General features: G+C 37.5%; 1 protein-coding gene across 1 annotated transcript in view; it reads left to right on the top strand.

Moving 5' to 3' along the window:
• LOC141512178 (uncharacterized) overlaps positions 1 to 6902 on the top strand; it is a 46773-nt gene extending 39871 nt beyond the window's left edge. The window contains exon 5 of the mRNA XM_074221049.1: positions 5001 to 6902. Within this exon, the coding sequence (XP_074077150.1) occupies positions 5001 to 5329 (329 nt within the window). The 3' untranslated portion in view covers positions 5330 to 6902. The remainder of the gene's footprint in view (positions 1 to 5000) is intronic.
• The last annotated feature ends 7721 nt before the right edge of the window (positions 6903 to 14623 follow it).

The raw sequence follows: 14623 nt of genomic DNA, 5'->3' as shown, positions 1-14623 counted from the left end.
TTTTAATTATTATAATTGGAAACTGAATTATTTAGTATGATTTAATTTTATTAATATCAAAAGGAAGCATTGACTATTAAAAACATTTTAAAATGCTTCCTTTTACTATAATCATTTTCTTGCAAAATTTGGCTTTGAGTTATAATATTTTAACACTTTTACTTCATCATGATATCAAAACTACTTTCAGTTTGGATATTAAGCTTACTTTTGGATAATAATACAATTTTTTCAAGGATATCCTTGGACTTTAATCATAACTAATAGGATGATTTTTTTCCAGTTCTCTTTTTTACTTTATTTTTTCCTAGTTAAATGTAAAAGCATGTTTTTTTGTTTTTTTAAAAGAAAGATTTTAGTTATTTTGACTTTTACAATTATCCCCCTATTCTTGCTTCCCTCCCCCACACCCCCACAGAAGGCATTCTGTTAGTGTTTACATTGGTTCCATGTTATACATTGATTTCAGTTGAATGTGATGACAGAGAAATCATATCCTTAAGGAAGAAAAATAAAGTATGAGATAGTAAAATTACATAATAATAATAATAATGATAATATGATGCTTTTTTTTTCTAATTTGATGGTTCAAAGTCCATAATTCTTTCTCTGGATACAGATGGTATTCTCCATTGCAGATAGCTAAAAATTGTACATGGTTGTTGCACTGATGGAATGAGCAAGTCCATCAGGATTGATCATTACCCCCATGTTGCTGTTAGGGTATACAGTGTTTTTCTGGTTCTACTCATCTCTCTCAGCATCAGTTCATGTAAATCTTTCCAGGCTTCCCTGAATTTCCAACCCTCCTGGTTTCTAATAGAACAATAGTGTTCCATGACATATATACAACAGTTTGCTAAGTCCTTCCCCAATTGAAGGACATTCACTTAATTTTCAATTTTTTCCCACCACAAACAGGGCTGCTATGAATATTTTTGTACAAGTGATGTTTTTACCCTTTTTGGTAATCTCTTCATGGTATAGACCCAGTAGTGGTATTTCTGGGTCAAAGGGTATGCACATTTTTGTTGCCCTTTGGGCATAATCCCAAATTGCTCCCCGAAAAGGTTAAATGAGTTCCCAGATCCACTAACAATGTATTAGTGTCCCAGATTTCCCACATCCCTTCCAACATTGAACATTGTCCTTTCTGGTCATATTGGCCAGTCTGAGAGGTGTGAGGTGGTATCTCAGAGATGCTTTAATTTACATTTCTCTAATAAGTACTGATTTAGAGCAATTTTTCATATGACTATGGATCTCTTTGACTTCCTCATCTGTAAATTGCCTTTGCATATCCTTTGATCATTTGTCAATTGGGGAATGGCTTGTTGTTGTTGGTTTTTTTGGAAAATTTGACTCAGTTCTCTGTATACTTTAGAAATGATCCTTTGTCAGAAATATTAGTTGCAAAAATTGTTTCCCAATGTACTACATGTCTTTTGTTCTTGGTTACAGTGGTTTTGTTAGTGCAAAAGCTTTTTAATTTAATGTAGTCAAAATTATCTAGTTTGTTTTGAATGATGTTCTCTATCTCTTCCTTGATCATAAACTGCTTCCCTTTCCACAGATTTGAGAGGTAAGCTACTCCTTGATTTTCTAGTTTACTTATAATATTGTTGTTTATGTCTAAATCCTGTATCTATTTGGATCTTATCTTAGTATAGGGTAATTTCAATACTAAATATGTATGCACTCAATGGGGAAGCATCCAAATTCTTAGAGGAGAAGTTGAAAGAGCTACAGAAAGACATAGACAGCAAAACTCTACTAGTGAGAGACCTCAACCTCCCACTCTCAGATTTAGATAAATAGAATCATAAAACAAACAATAAGGAAGTTAAGGAGGTAAATAGATTGTTATAAAACCTAGATATTAATAGACCTATGGAGGAAATTGAATGGGGATAGAAAGGAATACACTTTTTTTCCTGCATGGCACTTATACAAAAACTGACCATGTACTAGGGCATAAAATCCTAATGATCAATTGCAGAAAAGCAGAAATAGTGAATACATCTTTCTCAGATCATAATGCAATAAAAATGATATGCAAATGGAGACCAAATAACCTCATTTTAAATAATGAGGATCAAGCAACAAATTATAGAAAGAATTAATTATTTCATCCTAGATAATGACAATAATGATACAACATACCCAAACCTATGGGATACACTTAAGGCCGCTGTCAGGGGATATATTATATTATATCTTGAAATGCTTGCATGAATAAATTAGAGAAAGAAAAAAGTCAATGAATTAAATATGCACCTAAAAAAATTAGAGAAAGAACAAATTAAAAACCCAAATTAAGTACCAAAATAGAAATTCTAAAAATTAAAGGAAAATTGATAAAATCAAAAGCAAGAAAACTATTGAGCTAATCATTAAAACCAAGAGCTGGTTTTATGAAGAAGTCAATAAAATTGATAGACCTCTGGTCAGTTTGATTAAAAAAGAGAAAGAAAAAAACCAAATTACTAGTATCATAAATGACCAGTATCATAGTATCATAAATCACCACCAGTGAGGAAGAAATTAAAGTAATAATTCGGAATTATTTTGCCCAATTCTATGCCAATAAATTTGACATTCTAAGTGAAATGGATGAATATTTACAAAAATATAAGTTGCCCAGATTAAATAAAGAGGAAATTAAAAACCTAAATAACCCTATCTCAGAAAAAGAAATTCAACAAGCCATTATTGAATTCCTTAAGAAAAAATCTCCAGGGGGGGTGGCTAGGTGGTACAATGGATAGAGCATCGGCCCTGGAGTCAGGAGAACCTGAGTTCAAATCCCACCTTAGACACTGAATAATTACCTAGCTGTGTGGCCTTGGGCAAGCCACTTAACCCCATTGCCTTGCAAAAAAAAAAGTTTGATAGAAATCACTTGTGAATTCATCTGGCCCTGGAGATTTTTTTTTAGTTTTTTTTTTGCAAGGCAGTGGGGTTAAATGGCTTGCCCAAGGCCACACAACTAGGTAATTATTAAGTGTCTGAGGGCAGATTTGAACTCAGTTGCTCCTGATTCCAGGGCCAGTGCTCTATCCACCTAGCCTCCCCTATATCAAACATTTAAGGAACAAATGGTTCCAATTCTATATAAACTCTTTGGAAAAATAGGTGAAGATGCAATTCTTCCTCTTTCTATGACCCCATTATGGTACTGATCCCTAAACCATGAAGAGTGAAAACAGAGAAAGAAAACTATAGACCTATCTCCCTGATGAATATAGATGCAAAAATCTTAAATAAAATCTTAACAAAACGATTACAACAAGTTATCACTAGGATAATACATTATGACCAAGTAGGATTTATCCCAGGAATGCAGAGTTGGCTCAATATTAGGAAAACTGTCAGTATAATTAATTGCATCAATAACAAACCTCTCAGAAATCATATGATCATATCAATGGATGCTGAAAAACTTTTGGCAAAATACAGCATCCATTCCTAGTAAAAACACTAGAGAGTGTAGGAATAAATGGACGGTTCCTTAGAATAATAAGCAGTATCTATCTGAAACCATCAACAAACATTATATTCAATGGAGAGAAGATAGAGGCATTCCCAATAAGATCAGGGGTATAACAAGGATGCCCATTATCACCACTACTAGTCAGTATCGTGTTAGAAATATTAGCCTCAGCAATAAGAGAAGAAAAAGAAATTGAAGGAATGATAATAGGGGAATAGGGAAGGAGGAGACAAAACTCTCACTCTTTGCAGATGACATGATGGTATACCTAAAAAATCCCCAAAAAAATCATCTAAAAAACTACTAGAAACATTTACCAACTTTAGCAAAGTAGCAGGATATAAAATAAACTCTCATAAATCCTCAGCATTTCTATATATGACTAGCAAGATACAGCAGAAAGAGCTAGAAAGAGAAATCCCATTCAAAGTATCCTCAGTAAAAATAAAATACCTGGGAGTCTACCTGCCAAGGCACACTCAGAAACTTTTTGAAAACTATTAGAAAACACTTCTCACAAAAATTAATCAGATTTAAATAACTGGGCAAATATCAACTTTTCATGGATAGGTTGAGCAAATATAATAAAAATGACAATTCTACCAAAATTAAGCTACTTGTTTAGTGCCCTACCAATCAAAATTCCAAAAAATTACTTCAATGAGTTAGAAAAAGTTGTAAGGAAATTCATAGGGAAAAATAAAAGGTCAAGAAATTCCAGGGATTCAATGAAAAAAAAGTACAAAAGAAAGTGGCTTAGCATTACTTGATCTAAAATTATATTATAAAGCATCGGTCCTCAAAACTGTCTGGTATTGGAGGCAGCCCTGGAGTCAGGAGTACCTGGGTTCAAATCTGGTCTCAGACACTTAATAATTACCTAGCTGTGTGGCCTTGGGCAAGCCATTTAAACCCCATTTGCCTTGCAAAAAAACAAAAAAGAAGCCTAAAAAAAAAGATTGGGGTCAGTTCACTTGGCCATTCAGACCTCATGTCCCACTTGTAAACTATAATGACAAGGCTAGCTCTGCAATTGTCTTAGGTTTGTTGTGAGGATCCAACACAAGTGGATGTGGAACTCTTTGTGCATTCAGTTATCCTATAGGTTTAAGCTAATAGCATTTTTAAATGATTGATTCTGCCTATTTAAGTTTGAAGCCTCTTTTTTTTGAATGTGGAAATTGTATGTCATTTATTTTATTTTCTGGTAACAGAAATAAGATGTATTTGTATTTCTGTGTGTGTGTGTGTGTGTGTGTGTGTGTGTGTGTGTGTGTGTGTATGTGTATTGTTTCCAACAGATTTGATGAGGAGATGAGTACAAATCTGAAAATGCTGTCTTGGAATCACTATTCTTGTTACAGTGAAGAGAGGGCTCATCTGGGTAAACAATAGAGAACCCACATTGTTGAGAAAGAATATCAATACAATCAGCATCCAAAAGCTTTCAGAAATCATGCTAATATTACCAGATCTAAGAGAATCCACACTGAAAAGAAATCTTATGAATGTGGAAAGTCTTTCATGTTCAACTCCAGTCTTGCTCAGCATCAGAGAATCACCTATAGTAAGACACCTTACTTCTGTAATCAGTGTGGAAAAGTTTTCACAGGGTGCAGCCATCTTACTGTACATCAGAGAATCCACGCTGGAGAGAACCCTTATGAATGTAATCGGTGTGGAAAGGCTTTTACATTCCACTCCAGTCTTACTCACCATCAGAGAATGCATTGTGGAGAGAAACCCTATGTATGTGATCAATGTGGCAAGACTTTCACAGAGAACTCCTGGCTTGATAAACATCAGAGAAACCACAGTAGAGACAAACCGTATTAATATCATCAAAATGATAGAGCTTTTAGGGTATAATCTTCTCATTTATTATCAGAAAATTCACAGTGGGAAGAAAAGTTATGAACATGATCATTTTGGAAAACTTTATAGATACAAAGCAAGTTTGACCATAGATGAAAAAAAACCTTTTTAGTATCATAGTAGGAAACTCCTGGTTATCTAGATATGAGACTGAATAAATTCTTTTCTTTATGACATTTTGGCAGAAGAGGAGACAGTAGTCCTGGGGCTAATTGGGTCTGATCAGTTCTGGTATATTGGATCTTATCAGTCACTGATTTACCATTGGACAACCTTTTCCTAACCTTCAGATCTGGCTCACAGGGACACAAGTGTCCTGTATTCCTGCTCCCACTTTCTGATTAGGGATTCCATTGTTCTGCCTTCACACACTGCCCCCACAAGGATCCACAACTTCTGCCTTCCTGTCCCCAGCACCCCACTTTAGATTCAGGCACTAAAGCTCCTGCCTGTCCTCCCCACCTTTCCTGAGCCTGCTGCTCCTAGGCTGCTTACCTAGGTCAACCTTAACTCTTAGAGTCATATCTTTCCAAGGATGACAAACTAGATTATAAAAAACTAGTCCTTAACTGGTCAAGAGTAACCTAGAGGGGCGGCTAGGTGGCGCAGTGGATAAAGCACTGGCCCTGGAGTCAGGAGTACCTGGGTTCAAATCCAGTCTGCAGACACTTCATAATTACCTAGCTGTGTGGCCTTGGGCAAGCCACTTAACCCCATTTGCTTTGCAAAAAGAGATCATCTGTTCTTGCTCATTAGTATAATAAGCAGGGTGGGCAAATGTATAGCAACCAATGTATCCATTAGATCTGTGACCCCATCCTATGGTTGGCGTGAAGGGGCAGGAACAAAGCCTTTCAAATTTCATAAAAGAGCCTGTATGTTGGGATTTCCCCGCCCCTCTCATACCATGAGAGACATGTGCCATTTTGTTAAGATATCCTAATAAAAACCATTTTAATCACTCTGGACTAAGTATTCTTAAGCCATTTATAACAATTGGCTTTCAAAAGACAAATTTCTGCTCAAAAGGTCTCCCTTCATGTCAGCACACTCAGAAATCCCCTCTCCCTCACCCCCATCCAGCCCCTGAGGCCTCCAGGATGGATCACCCAGGGACAGAATCTCAAGATCAGGTCTGCCTTTCATCCTCAAGCCCTGCTGTCCTTCAGCTGGCATACCTGTCTCTCCCCTTTAGCCTAGCCCCTTCCCAGTCCCAAACTCCTCCAGGATTCTTATTTCTCCAGGTCCCCCACCCACCAGATTGATCACCCTGGACAGCCCCTCCTCCTCCATCTCTCACCCTCTCCTTCATCTGGCTCTGGGACTCACCCATCTAAGCCCTGAGCAGAAAGACTATCAGGAGAAAATTTGGGCAGTACCCAAATTGAATGAACAGTGTCCAAGGGGCTTGCAACAAAGGGGAAATTAGAATTCTATCCACCACTGGTAACTACAAATCTACCCTTGAGTTTCTCCTAAGCTAAACTGTAATGTGAACTTGATGAAAGTGGGCTTGGTTTGCCATGAAGATTATTGGGAAGGGGGGGGGGTGAAGCCAAAATGGTGACAAGAGGAGATACTGTCTTGAGCACTCTGTCATAAAACTTCTAAACTAAGGACTCTAACTAAATTTTTGAGAGACAACACCCACAGAGGGACCCAGTGAGGCAGTTCTCCTACTCAAGGTAACCTGGAAAAGAGCAGAAAGACTTTGTTCCCCAGGGTTGGAGGGGTGGCCCTTCAGAGTGAAAGAATTTCAGCCTCCCAGAAGCAGCCCCAGGGTGCTGGGAGCTGCTGTGGGGGCAGTTTCCTGATCTACACCCTGGGGAGCACTGGGCACAAATTGGGGGAACAGCGGGGGACCTCTGCCAGAACAAGCATGTGAAGTCCAGCCCTCAGGGCACACAGAGAGCAGTGAGCAGCAGGGGTCAAGGCAGTCCTGAATCCAGGAAAAAGAAGCAGGCAGAGCCATAAGCAGGAGCCCCCAGGACATGAGCCCATTGAACCTAGGGAGGGGAGTGAAGACAGAAACTGCTGAGCCCTGCCCCTGGAAGAGTACTCTGGGGCTCTGACCGCATTCAGATCCTGATCTCAGTCTAGGCCCCCCTCCCATAGAACAGCAGCCCCCCCCACCTCAGCCCCATGGCAGAGGAGGGTGCTTATGGTTATTCACAGACCAGGAGGGAAGACAGAGCCTCTCACACTGAGACCCTTGTGGGAGTGTCCCAAAAGCTCAGGAAGCACCCCCAAAACAGGCCTAGGCTGGGAAAATAAGCAAGCAGAGAAAAAAAGAGGAAGACCATTGAGAAATATTTTGCCTGTGAGCCCAAGAAGGATCAAAACTCAGTCTGAAGATGAGGAGGCACAAGCTCCTGCATCTAAAGACTCCAAGAAAAACAGAAATTGGGCTCAGGCTATGATAGAGCTCAAAAAAGACTTTTAAAATCAAATGAGGGAGATAGAGGAAAAATTGGGAAAAGAAATGAGAGAGATGCAGGAAAAACATGAAAATGAAGTCAGCAGCCTAGTCAAGGAAATCCAAAAAAATGCTGAAGAAAATAGCATGCTAAAAACCAGCTTAGGTCAAATGGATAAAACAGTTCAAAAAGTTATGGAGGAGAAAAATGCTTTAAAAAGCAGAATTGGCCAGATGGAAAAGGAGATAAGAAAGCTCTCTGAGGAAAACAAATCCTTCAGACAAAGAATAGAACTCAGGGATATTGATGAATTTAACAGAAATCAATACTTCAAAACCAAAAGAATGAAAAATTAGAAGAAAATGTGAAACATCTCATTGAAAAAACAACTGCTATGGAAAACAGACTCAGGAAAGATAATTTAAAAATTATTGGAATACCTGAAAGTCATGATCAGGAAAAGAGCCTTGACATCATTTTCAGAGAATTACTACAGGAAAATTGCCTTGATGTCCTAGAAGCAGAGGGCAAAATAGAAATGGACAGAATCCACAGATACCCCTGAGAAAGAGATCCCCAAAAAGCAACCCCCAGGAATGTTATAGCCAAGTTCCAGAACTCCCAAGTCAAAGAGAAAATATTACAACCAGCCAGAAGGACACAATTCAAATAACTTGGAGCTGCAATCAGGATCTCACAGGACTTATCAGCAACTACATTAAAAGCTCGTAGGGCTTGGAATATAATATACCGGAAGGCAAAAGAGCTTAGAATGCAATTGAGAATCAACTACCCAGAAAAAATGAATGTCCTCTTCCAGGGAAAAAGATTGACTTTCAATGAACCAGAGGAATTTCAAATGTTCCTCTTGGAATGGCCAGAGCTGGCCAGAAGGTTTGATCTTCAAATACAAGACTCAGGTGAAGCATGGAGATTGGAGGAGAGGGGGAGAATTTGAGGGACTTGATGATGATGAACTACATGTATTCCTGTATAGAAAAATGACACTGATAATACTCATATGAACCTTCTCAATTATCAGAGCAGGTAGAAGGAGCGTTTATAGATGAAGCACAAGAGAAAGCTGAATTTGAAGATAAAATATGGTGTAAAAATGGAGTCAATAGAAAAAAAGGGAAATGTAATGGGAGAAAGAAAAAAGGAGAAGGGGAATAGGCCAAGATATTTCATATAATAAGATGTTTCTTTATTACAATGAGCTATTGCAATGATATGGATGGGGGGGAAGGCAAGGGAGAATGAGGGAATCTTCGAGGAAACAGCATATATACTCAAATGGGGTATAGGCATCTGGAGTAAGAAGGAGGGGGGGACAGGGGGAAGGGGGGCTATATGAGTGATGGAGGAGAGGATGGACCATGGGGGGAGAGTGGTCAGATATAACACATTTTCTTTTTTACTTCTTGCAAGGGGCTGGGATTGGATGGCCTGTCTGGGACCATAGGCCCAGGTGGATGCTGGGCCTAAGGGGTGGTATGGGGACTCCGGGCCTCTTGGCCCTAGGGCTGGGGATCTGTCTGCTGGGCCACTCAGCTACCCTACAGCAGAGTCAGTGAAGGGAGAAAAAAATATAGTACATGGTAGTGGAGAAATACGAAAGGAGGGAGTTGCGATCAGCAATGGCAACAGTGGGAAAATATGGAAGTAAATTTTGTGATGGACTTAACAAGAATGTGATCTACCCGCGATGGAGTTGGTGGTACTGGAACACTGACTGAAACACATTTTATTATTATTATTATTATTTTTGGGGGGGTTCAGGGCAAATGGGGCTGGGTGGCCTTCCTGGGGCCACATAGCAGGGTGATCGTTGGGTGTCTGAGGCCGGATTTGGACCCAGGTGCTCCTGGCTCAAGGGCCAATGCTCTGTCTGCCCCCCAGCCACCCCTACTATTATTACTATTTTATTTTAGGTCTTTCTGTTTTTGGTTTATGCAGGGCAGTGGGGTTGGGGTGGCTTGCATGTCACACAGCTGGGTGGTTGTTGGGTGTACAGGGCTGGATATGGGCTTGGGTACTCCTGGCTCCAGGGCTGGTGCTCTGTCCACTGCGCCACCTGGCCATACCTACAATTATTCCTATATATTTTTTTAATTTTAATTTTTTTCTCTCCCCTTTATCGCTCAAGTGAGTCTATATTTTTTGGAGGGGAGGGGGTACTTTGTTTACTCTTAAACAAGAATATTAATGTATAAAAAACATTGTACAAAATGAGAATAAATATTAAATTACCAAAAAAATAAAATAAAAATTAAATTTAAAAAAAAGATTATTGGGATGTCTGACCCTCTGTGGTAGATCAGACCTTTAATGCAGAATATACTTCAAATATGGCACCAAGGAGATACGTTTAGAATTACTCCATTTTACTTTCTGAATGTGATTGCTCCAGACTGTCAAATGGACAGAAGGATGATGTGATTTTTCTTTTTTGTTTATTTTTTTAAAGAAAGATTTTATTTATTTTGAGTTTTACAACTTTTCCCCATTCTTGCTTCCCTCCCCCCACCCCCTACAGAAGGCATTTGGTTAATATTTACATTGGTTCCATGTTATACATTGATCTCAGTTGAATGTGATGAAAGAGAAGTCATATCCTTAAGGAAGAAAAATAAAGTATGAGATAGTAAAATTACATAATAACATAATGCTTTTTTTTCTAATTTGACGGTAATAGTCTTCAGTCTTTATTCAAAGTCCATAATTCTTTCTCTAGATACAGATGGTATTCTCCATTACAGACAGCCCAAAATTGTCCCTGATAATTGCACTGAAAAGATGAGCAAGCCCATCAGGGTGGATCATCACCCCCATGTTGCTGTTAGGGTATACAATGTTTTTCTGGTTCTGCTCATCTCGCTTGCTATCAGTTCATGCAAATCTTTCCAGGCTTCCCTGAATTCCCATCCCTCCTGGTTTCTAATAGAACAATAGTGTTCCATGACATACATATACCACAGTTTGCAAAGCCATTCCCCAGTTGAAGGACATTTACTTGATTTCCAATTATTTGCCACCACAAACAGGGCTGCTATGAATTTGTTTTTTCATCATCTCTTTTTCATCATCTCTTCAAGGTATAGACCCAGTAGTGGTGTTGCTGGATCAAAGAGTATGCATATTTTTGTTGCCCTTTGGGCATAGTTCTAAATTACTCTCCAGAAAAGTTGGATGAGTTCACAGTTCCACCAGAAATATATTAGTGTCCCAGATTTCATGCATCCCTTCCAACATTGAACATTGTCCTTTCTGGTCATATTGGCCAGTCTGAGAGGTGTGAGGTGGTATCTCAGAGATGCTTTAATTTGCATTTCTCTAATAAGTAATGATTTGGAGCAATTTTTCCTATGACTATGGATCTCTTTGATTTTCTCAGCTGTAAACTGCCTTTGCATATATCCTTTGACCATTTGTCATTGGGGAATGGCTTGTTGTTTTGAAAATTTGACTCAGTTCTCTGTATACAATTTTTGAAATGATCCTTTGGGGGCGGCTAGGTGGCACAGTGGATAGAGCACTGACTTTGGAGTGAGGAGTACCTGAGTTCAAATCCGGTCTCAGACACTTAATAATTACCTAGCCATGTGGCCTTGGGCAAGCCACTTAACCCCACTGCCTTGCAAAAACTGAAAAAAAAAAGAAAAAGAAATGATCCTTTGTCAGAAATACTAGTTGCAAAAATTGTTTCCCAGTTTACTACATTTCTTTTGATCTTGGTTACTGTGGCTTTTGTCTTGCAAAAGCTTTTTAATTTAATGTAGTCAAAGTAATCTAGTTTGTTTTGAATGATGTTCTCTATCTTTTCCTTGGTCATAAATTGTTTCCCTTTCCATAATCTGACAGGTAAAGTACTCCTTGATCTTCTAGTTTGTTTATACCATTGTTTTTTATGTCTAAATCCTGTGTCCATTTGGATCCTATCTTGGTATAGGGTGTGAGCTGTTGGTCTAATCTAAGTTTCTTCCATACTAACTTCCAATTTTCCCAACAGTTTTTATCAGAGTTTTTATCCCAATGGCTGGACTCTTTTGGTTAAACAGCAGATTACTATAATCATTTCCTGCTTTTGCACCTAGTCTATTCTACTGATCCACAACTTTATTTCTTAGCCAATACCAGACAGTTTTGAGGACCTACGCTTTATAATATAATTTTAGATCGATCTGGTAAGGCTAAGCCACCTTTGTTTGCACTTTCTTTCATTGAATCCCTGGATATTCATGACCTTTTATTTCTCCAAATAAATTTTCTTTCAACTTTTTCTAACTCATTAAAGTAATTTTTTTTTTGGAATTTTGGTTGGTAGTACACTAAATAAGAAGTTTAATTTTGGTAGAATTGTCATTTTTATTATATTAGCTCGACCTATCCATGAACAGTTGCTGTTTGCCCAAGTATTTAAATCTGATTTTATTTGTGTGAGAAGTGTTTTGTAATAGTTTTCAAAAAGTTTTTGAGTCTGCCTTGGCAGGTAGACTCCCAAGTATTTTATTTTGTCTGAGGTTACTTTGACTGGTATTTTTCTTTCTAGCTCTTTCTACTGTATCTTGCTAGTCATATATAGAAATGTTGAGGATTTATGAAGGTTTATTTTATATCCTGCTACTTTGCTAAAGTTGCTAATTATTTCTAGTAGTTTTTTAGATGACTTTTGGGGATTCTCTAGGTATACTATCATATCATCTGCAAAGAGTGAGAATTTTGCCTCCTCCTTCCCTATTCTCATTCCTTCAATTTCTTTTTCTTCTATTTTTCTTGAAGCTAACATTTCTAATATGATATTGAATAGTAGTGGTGACAGTGGATGTCCTTGTTTCACCCCAATTTTATTGGGAATGCCTGGAGGCCATCCCCATTGCATATAATGCTTGTTGATGGGTTCAGATAGATACTGCTTATTATTCTAAGGAAGAATACATTTATTCCTACACTCTCTAGTGTTTTTAGTGGGAATGGGTGCTGTATTTTATCAAAAGCCTTTTCTGCATCTATTGATATAATCATATGATTTCTGATTAGGTTTGTTGTTAATATAATTGATTATGCTAACAGTTTTCCTAATATTGAACCAACCCTGCATTCCTGGGATAAATCCTACTTGGGAATAATGTATTATCCTAGTGATAAGTTGTTGTAATCGTTTTGCTGAGATTTTATTTAAGATTTTTGCATCTATATCCATCAAAGAGATAGGTCTAGAATTTTCTTTCTCTGTTTTAACTCTTCCTGGTTTAGGTATCAGCATCATATTGGTGTCATAGAAAGAGTTAGGCAGAATTCTGTCTTCACCTATTTTTCCAAAGAGTTTATATAGAATTGGATCCAGTTATTCTCTAAATGGTTGATAGAATTCACTTGTGAATCCATCTGGCCCTGGGGATTTTTCTTAGGGAGTTCAATGATGGCTTGTTGAATTTCATTTTCTGAGATAGGGGTTATTCCTTTTTATTTAATCTGGGCAACTTATATTTTTTTAAAAATATTCCTCCATTTCATTTGGATTGCCAAATTTATTGGCATAGAGTTGGGCAAAATAATTCTGAATTATTACTTTAATTTCTTCCGCATTGGTGGTGAGTTCACCTTTTTCATTTATGATACTAGCAATTTGGTTTTCTTCTTTCTTTTTTTAAAATCAAATATCAATTTTATTGGCTTTTTCATAAAACCAGCTCTTGGTTTTATTTATTAGTTCAATAGTTTTCTTGCTTTTGATTTTATTAATTTCTCCTTTAATTTTTTGAATTTCTAATTTGATATTTAATTGGGGGTTTTTAATTTGTTCTTTCTGTAATTGTTTTAGTTGCATATTTAGTTTCTTGATTTTTTTCTTTCTCTAATTTATTCACGTAAGCATTTCAAGATATATTATATCCCCTGACAGCAGCCTTGAGTGTATCCCATAGGTTTTGGTATGTTGTATCATTATTGTCGTTATCTAAGATGACATAATTCTTTCTATAATTTGTTGCTTGATCCACTCATTCCTTAAAGTGAGGTTATTTAGTTTCCAATTAGTTCTGGGTCTGTATCTCCCTGGCCCAATATTGCATATGACTTTTATTGCATTGTGATCTGAGAAAGATGTATTCACCATTTCTGCCTTTCTACAGTTGATCCTTAGGTTTTTATGCCCTAGTACTTGGTCAATTTTTGCATAAGTGCCATGTAGTACAGAAAAAATAGTATATTCCTTTCCATCCACATTCATTTTCTTCATAAATCTATCATACCTAGGTTTTCTAACAATCTATTTACCTCCTTAACTTCCTTCTTGTTTATTTTATGATTCGATTTAACTAGATCTGAGAGCATGAGGTTGAGGTCTCCCACTAGAAGAGTTTTTCTGTCTATGTCTTTCAACTTCTCTAAGAATCTGGATGCTGCCGCATTGGGTGCATAAATATTTAGTACTGAAATTACTTTATTGTCTATCATACCTTTTAGGAAGATATAGTTTCTTTCCTTATCTCTTTTAATATCTATTTTTGAAGCTGCTTTGTCTGAGATAAGGAATGCTACCCCTGCTTTTTTCACTTCAGCTGAAGCAAAATATATTTCACTCCAGCCTTTTACCTTTACTCTATATGTATCTCTGCTTCAAATGAGTTTTCCTGTAAGCAGCATATTGTAGGACTCTGTTTTTTAATGCACTCTGCTATCTGCTTAAGTTTTTTTGTTTGTTTTTGATTTTTAGATTTTTCAAGGCAATGAGGTTAAGTGACTTGTCCAAGGCCACACAGCTAGGTAATTATTAAGTGTCTGAGGCTGGATTTGAACTCAGGTACTCCTGACTCCAAGGCCAGTGCTCTATCCA

Source organism: Macrotis lagotis, chromosome 1, assembly GCF_037893015.1.
Source record: "Macrotis lagotis isolate mMagLag1 chromosome 1, bilby.v1.9.chrom.fasta, whole genome shotgun sequence".
NCBI lineage: Eukaryota > Metazoa > Chordata > Mammalia > Peramelemorphia > Peramelidae > Macrotis > Macrotis lagotis.
Note: the sequence above shows the minus strand (reverse complement) of the source record. Positions and strands in the feature narration are given on the sequence as shown.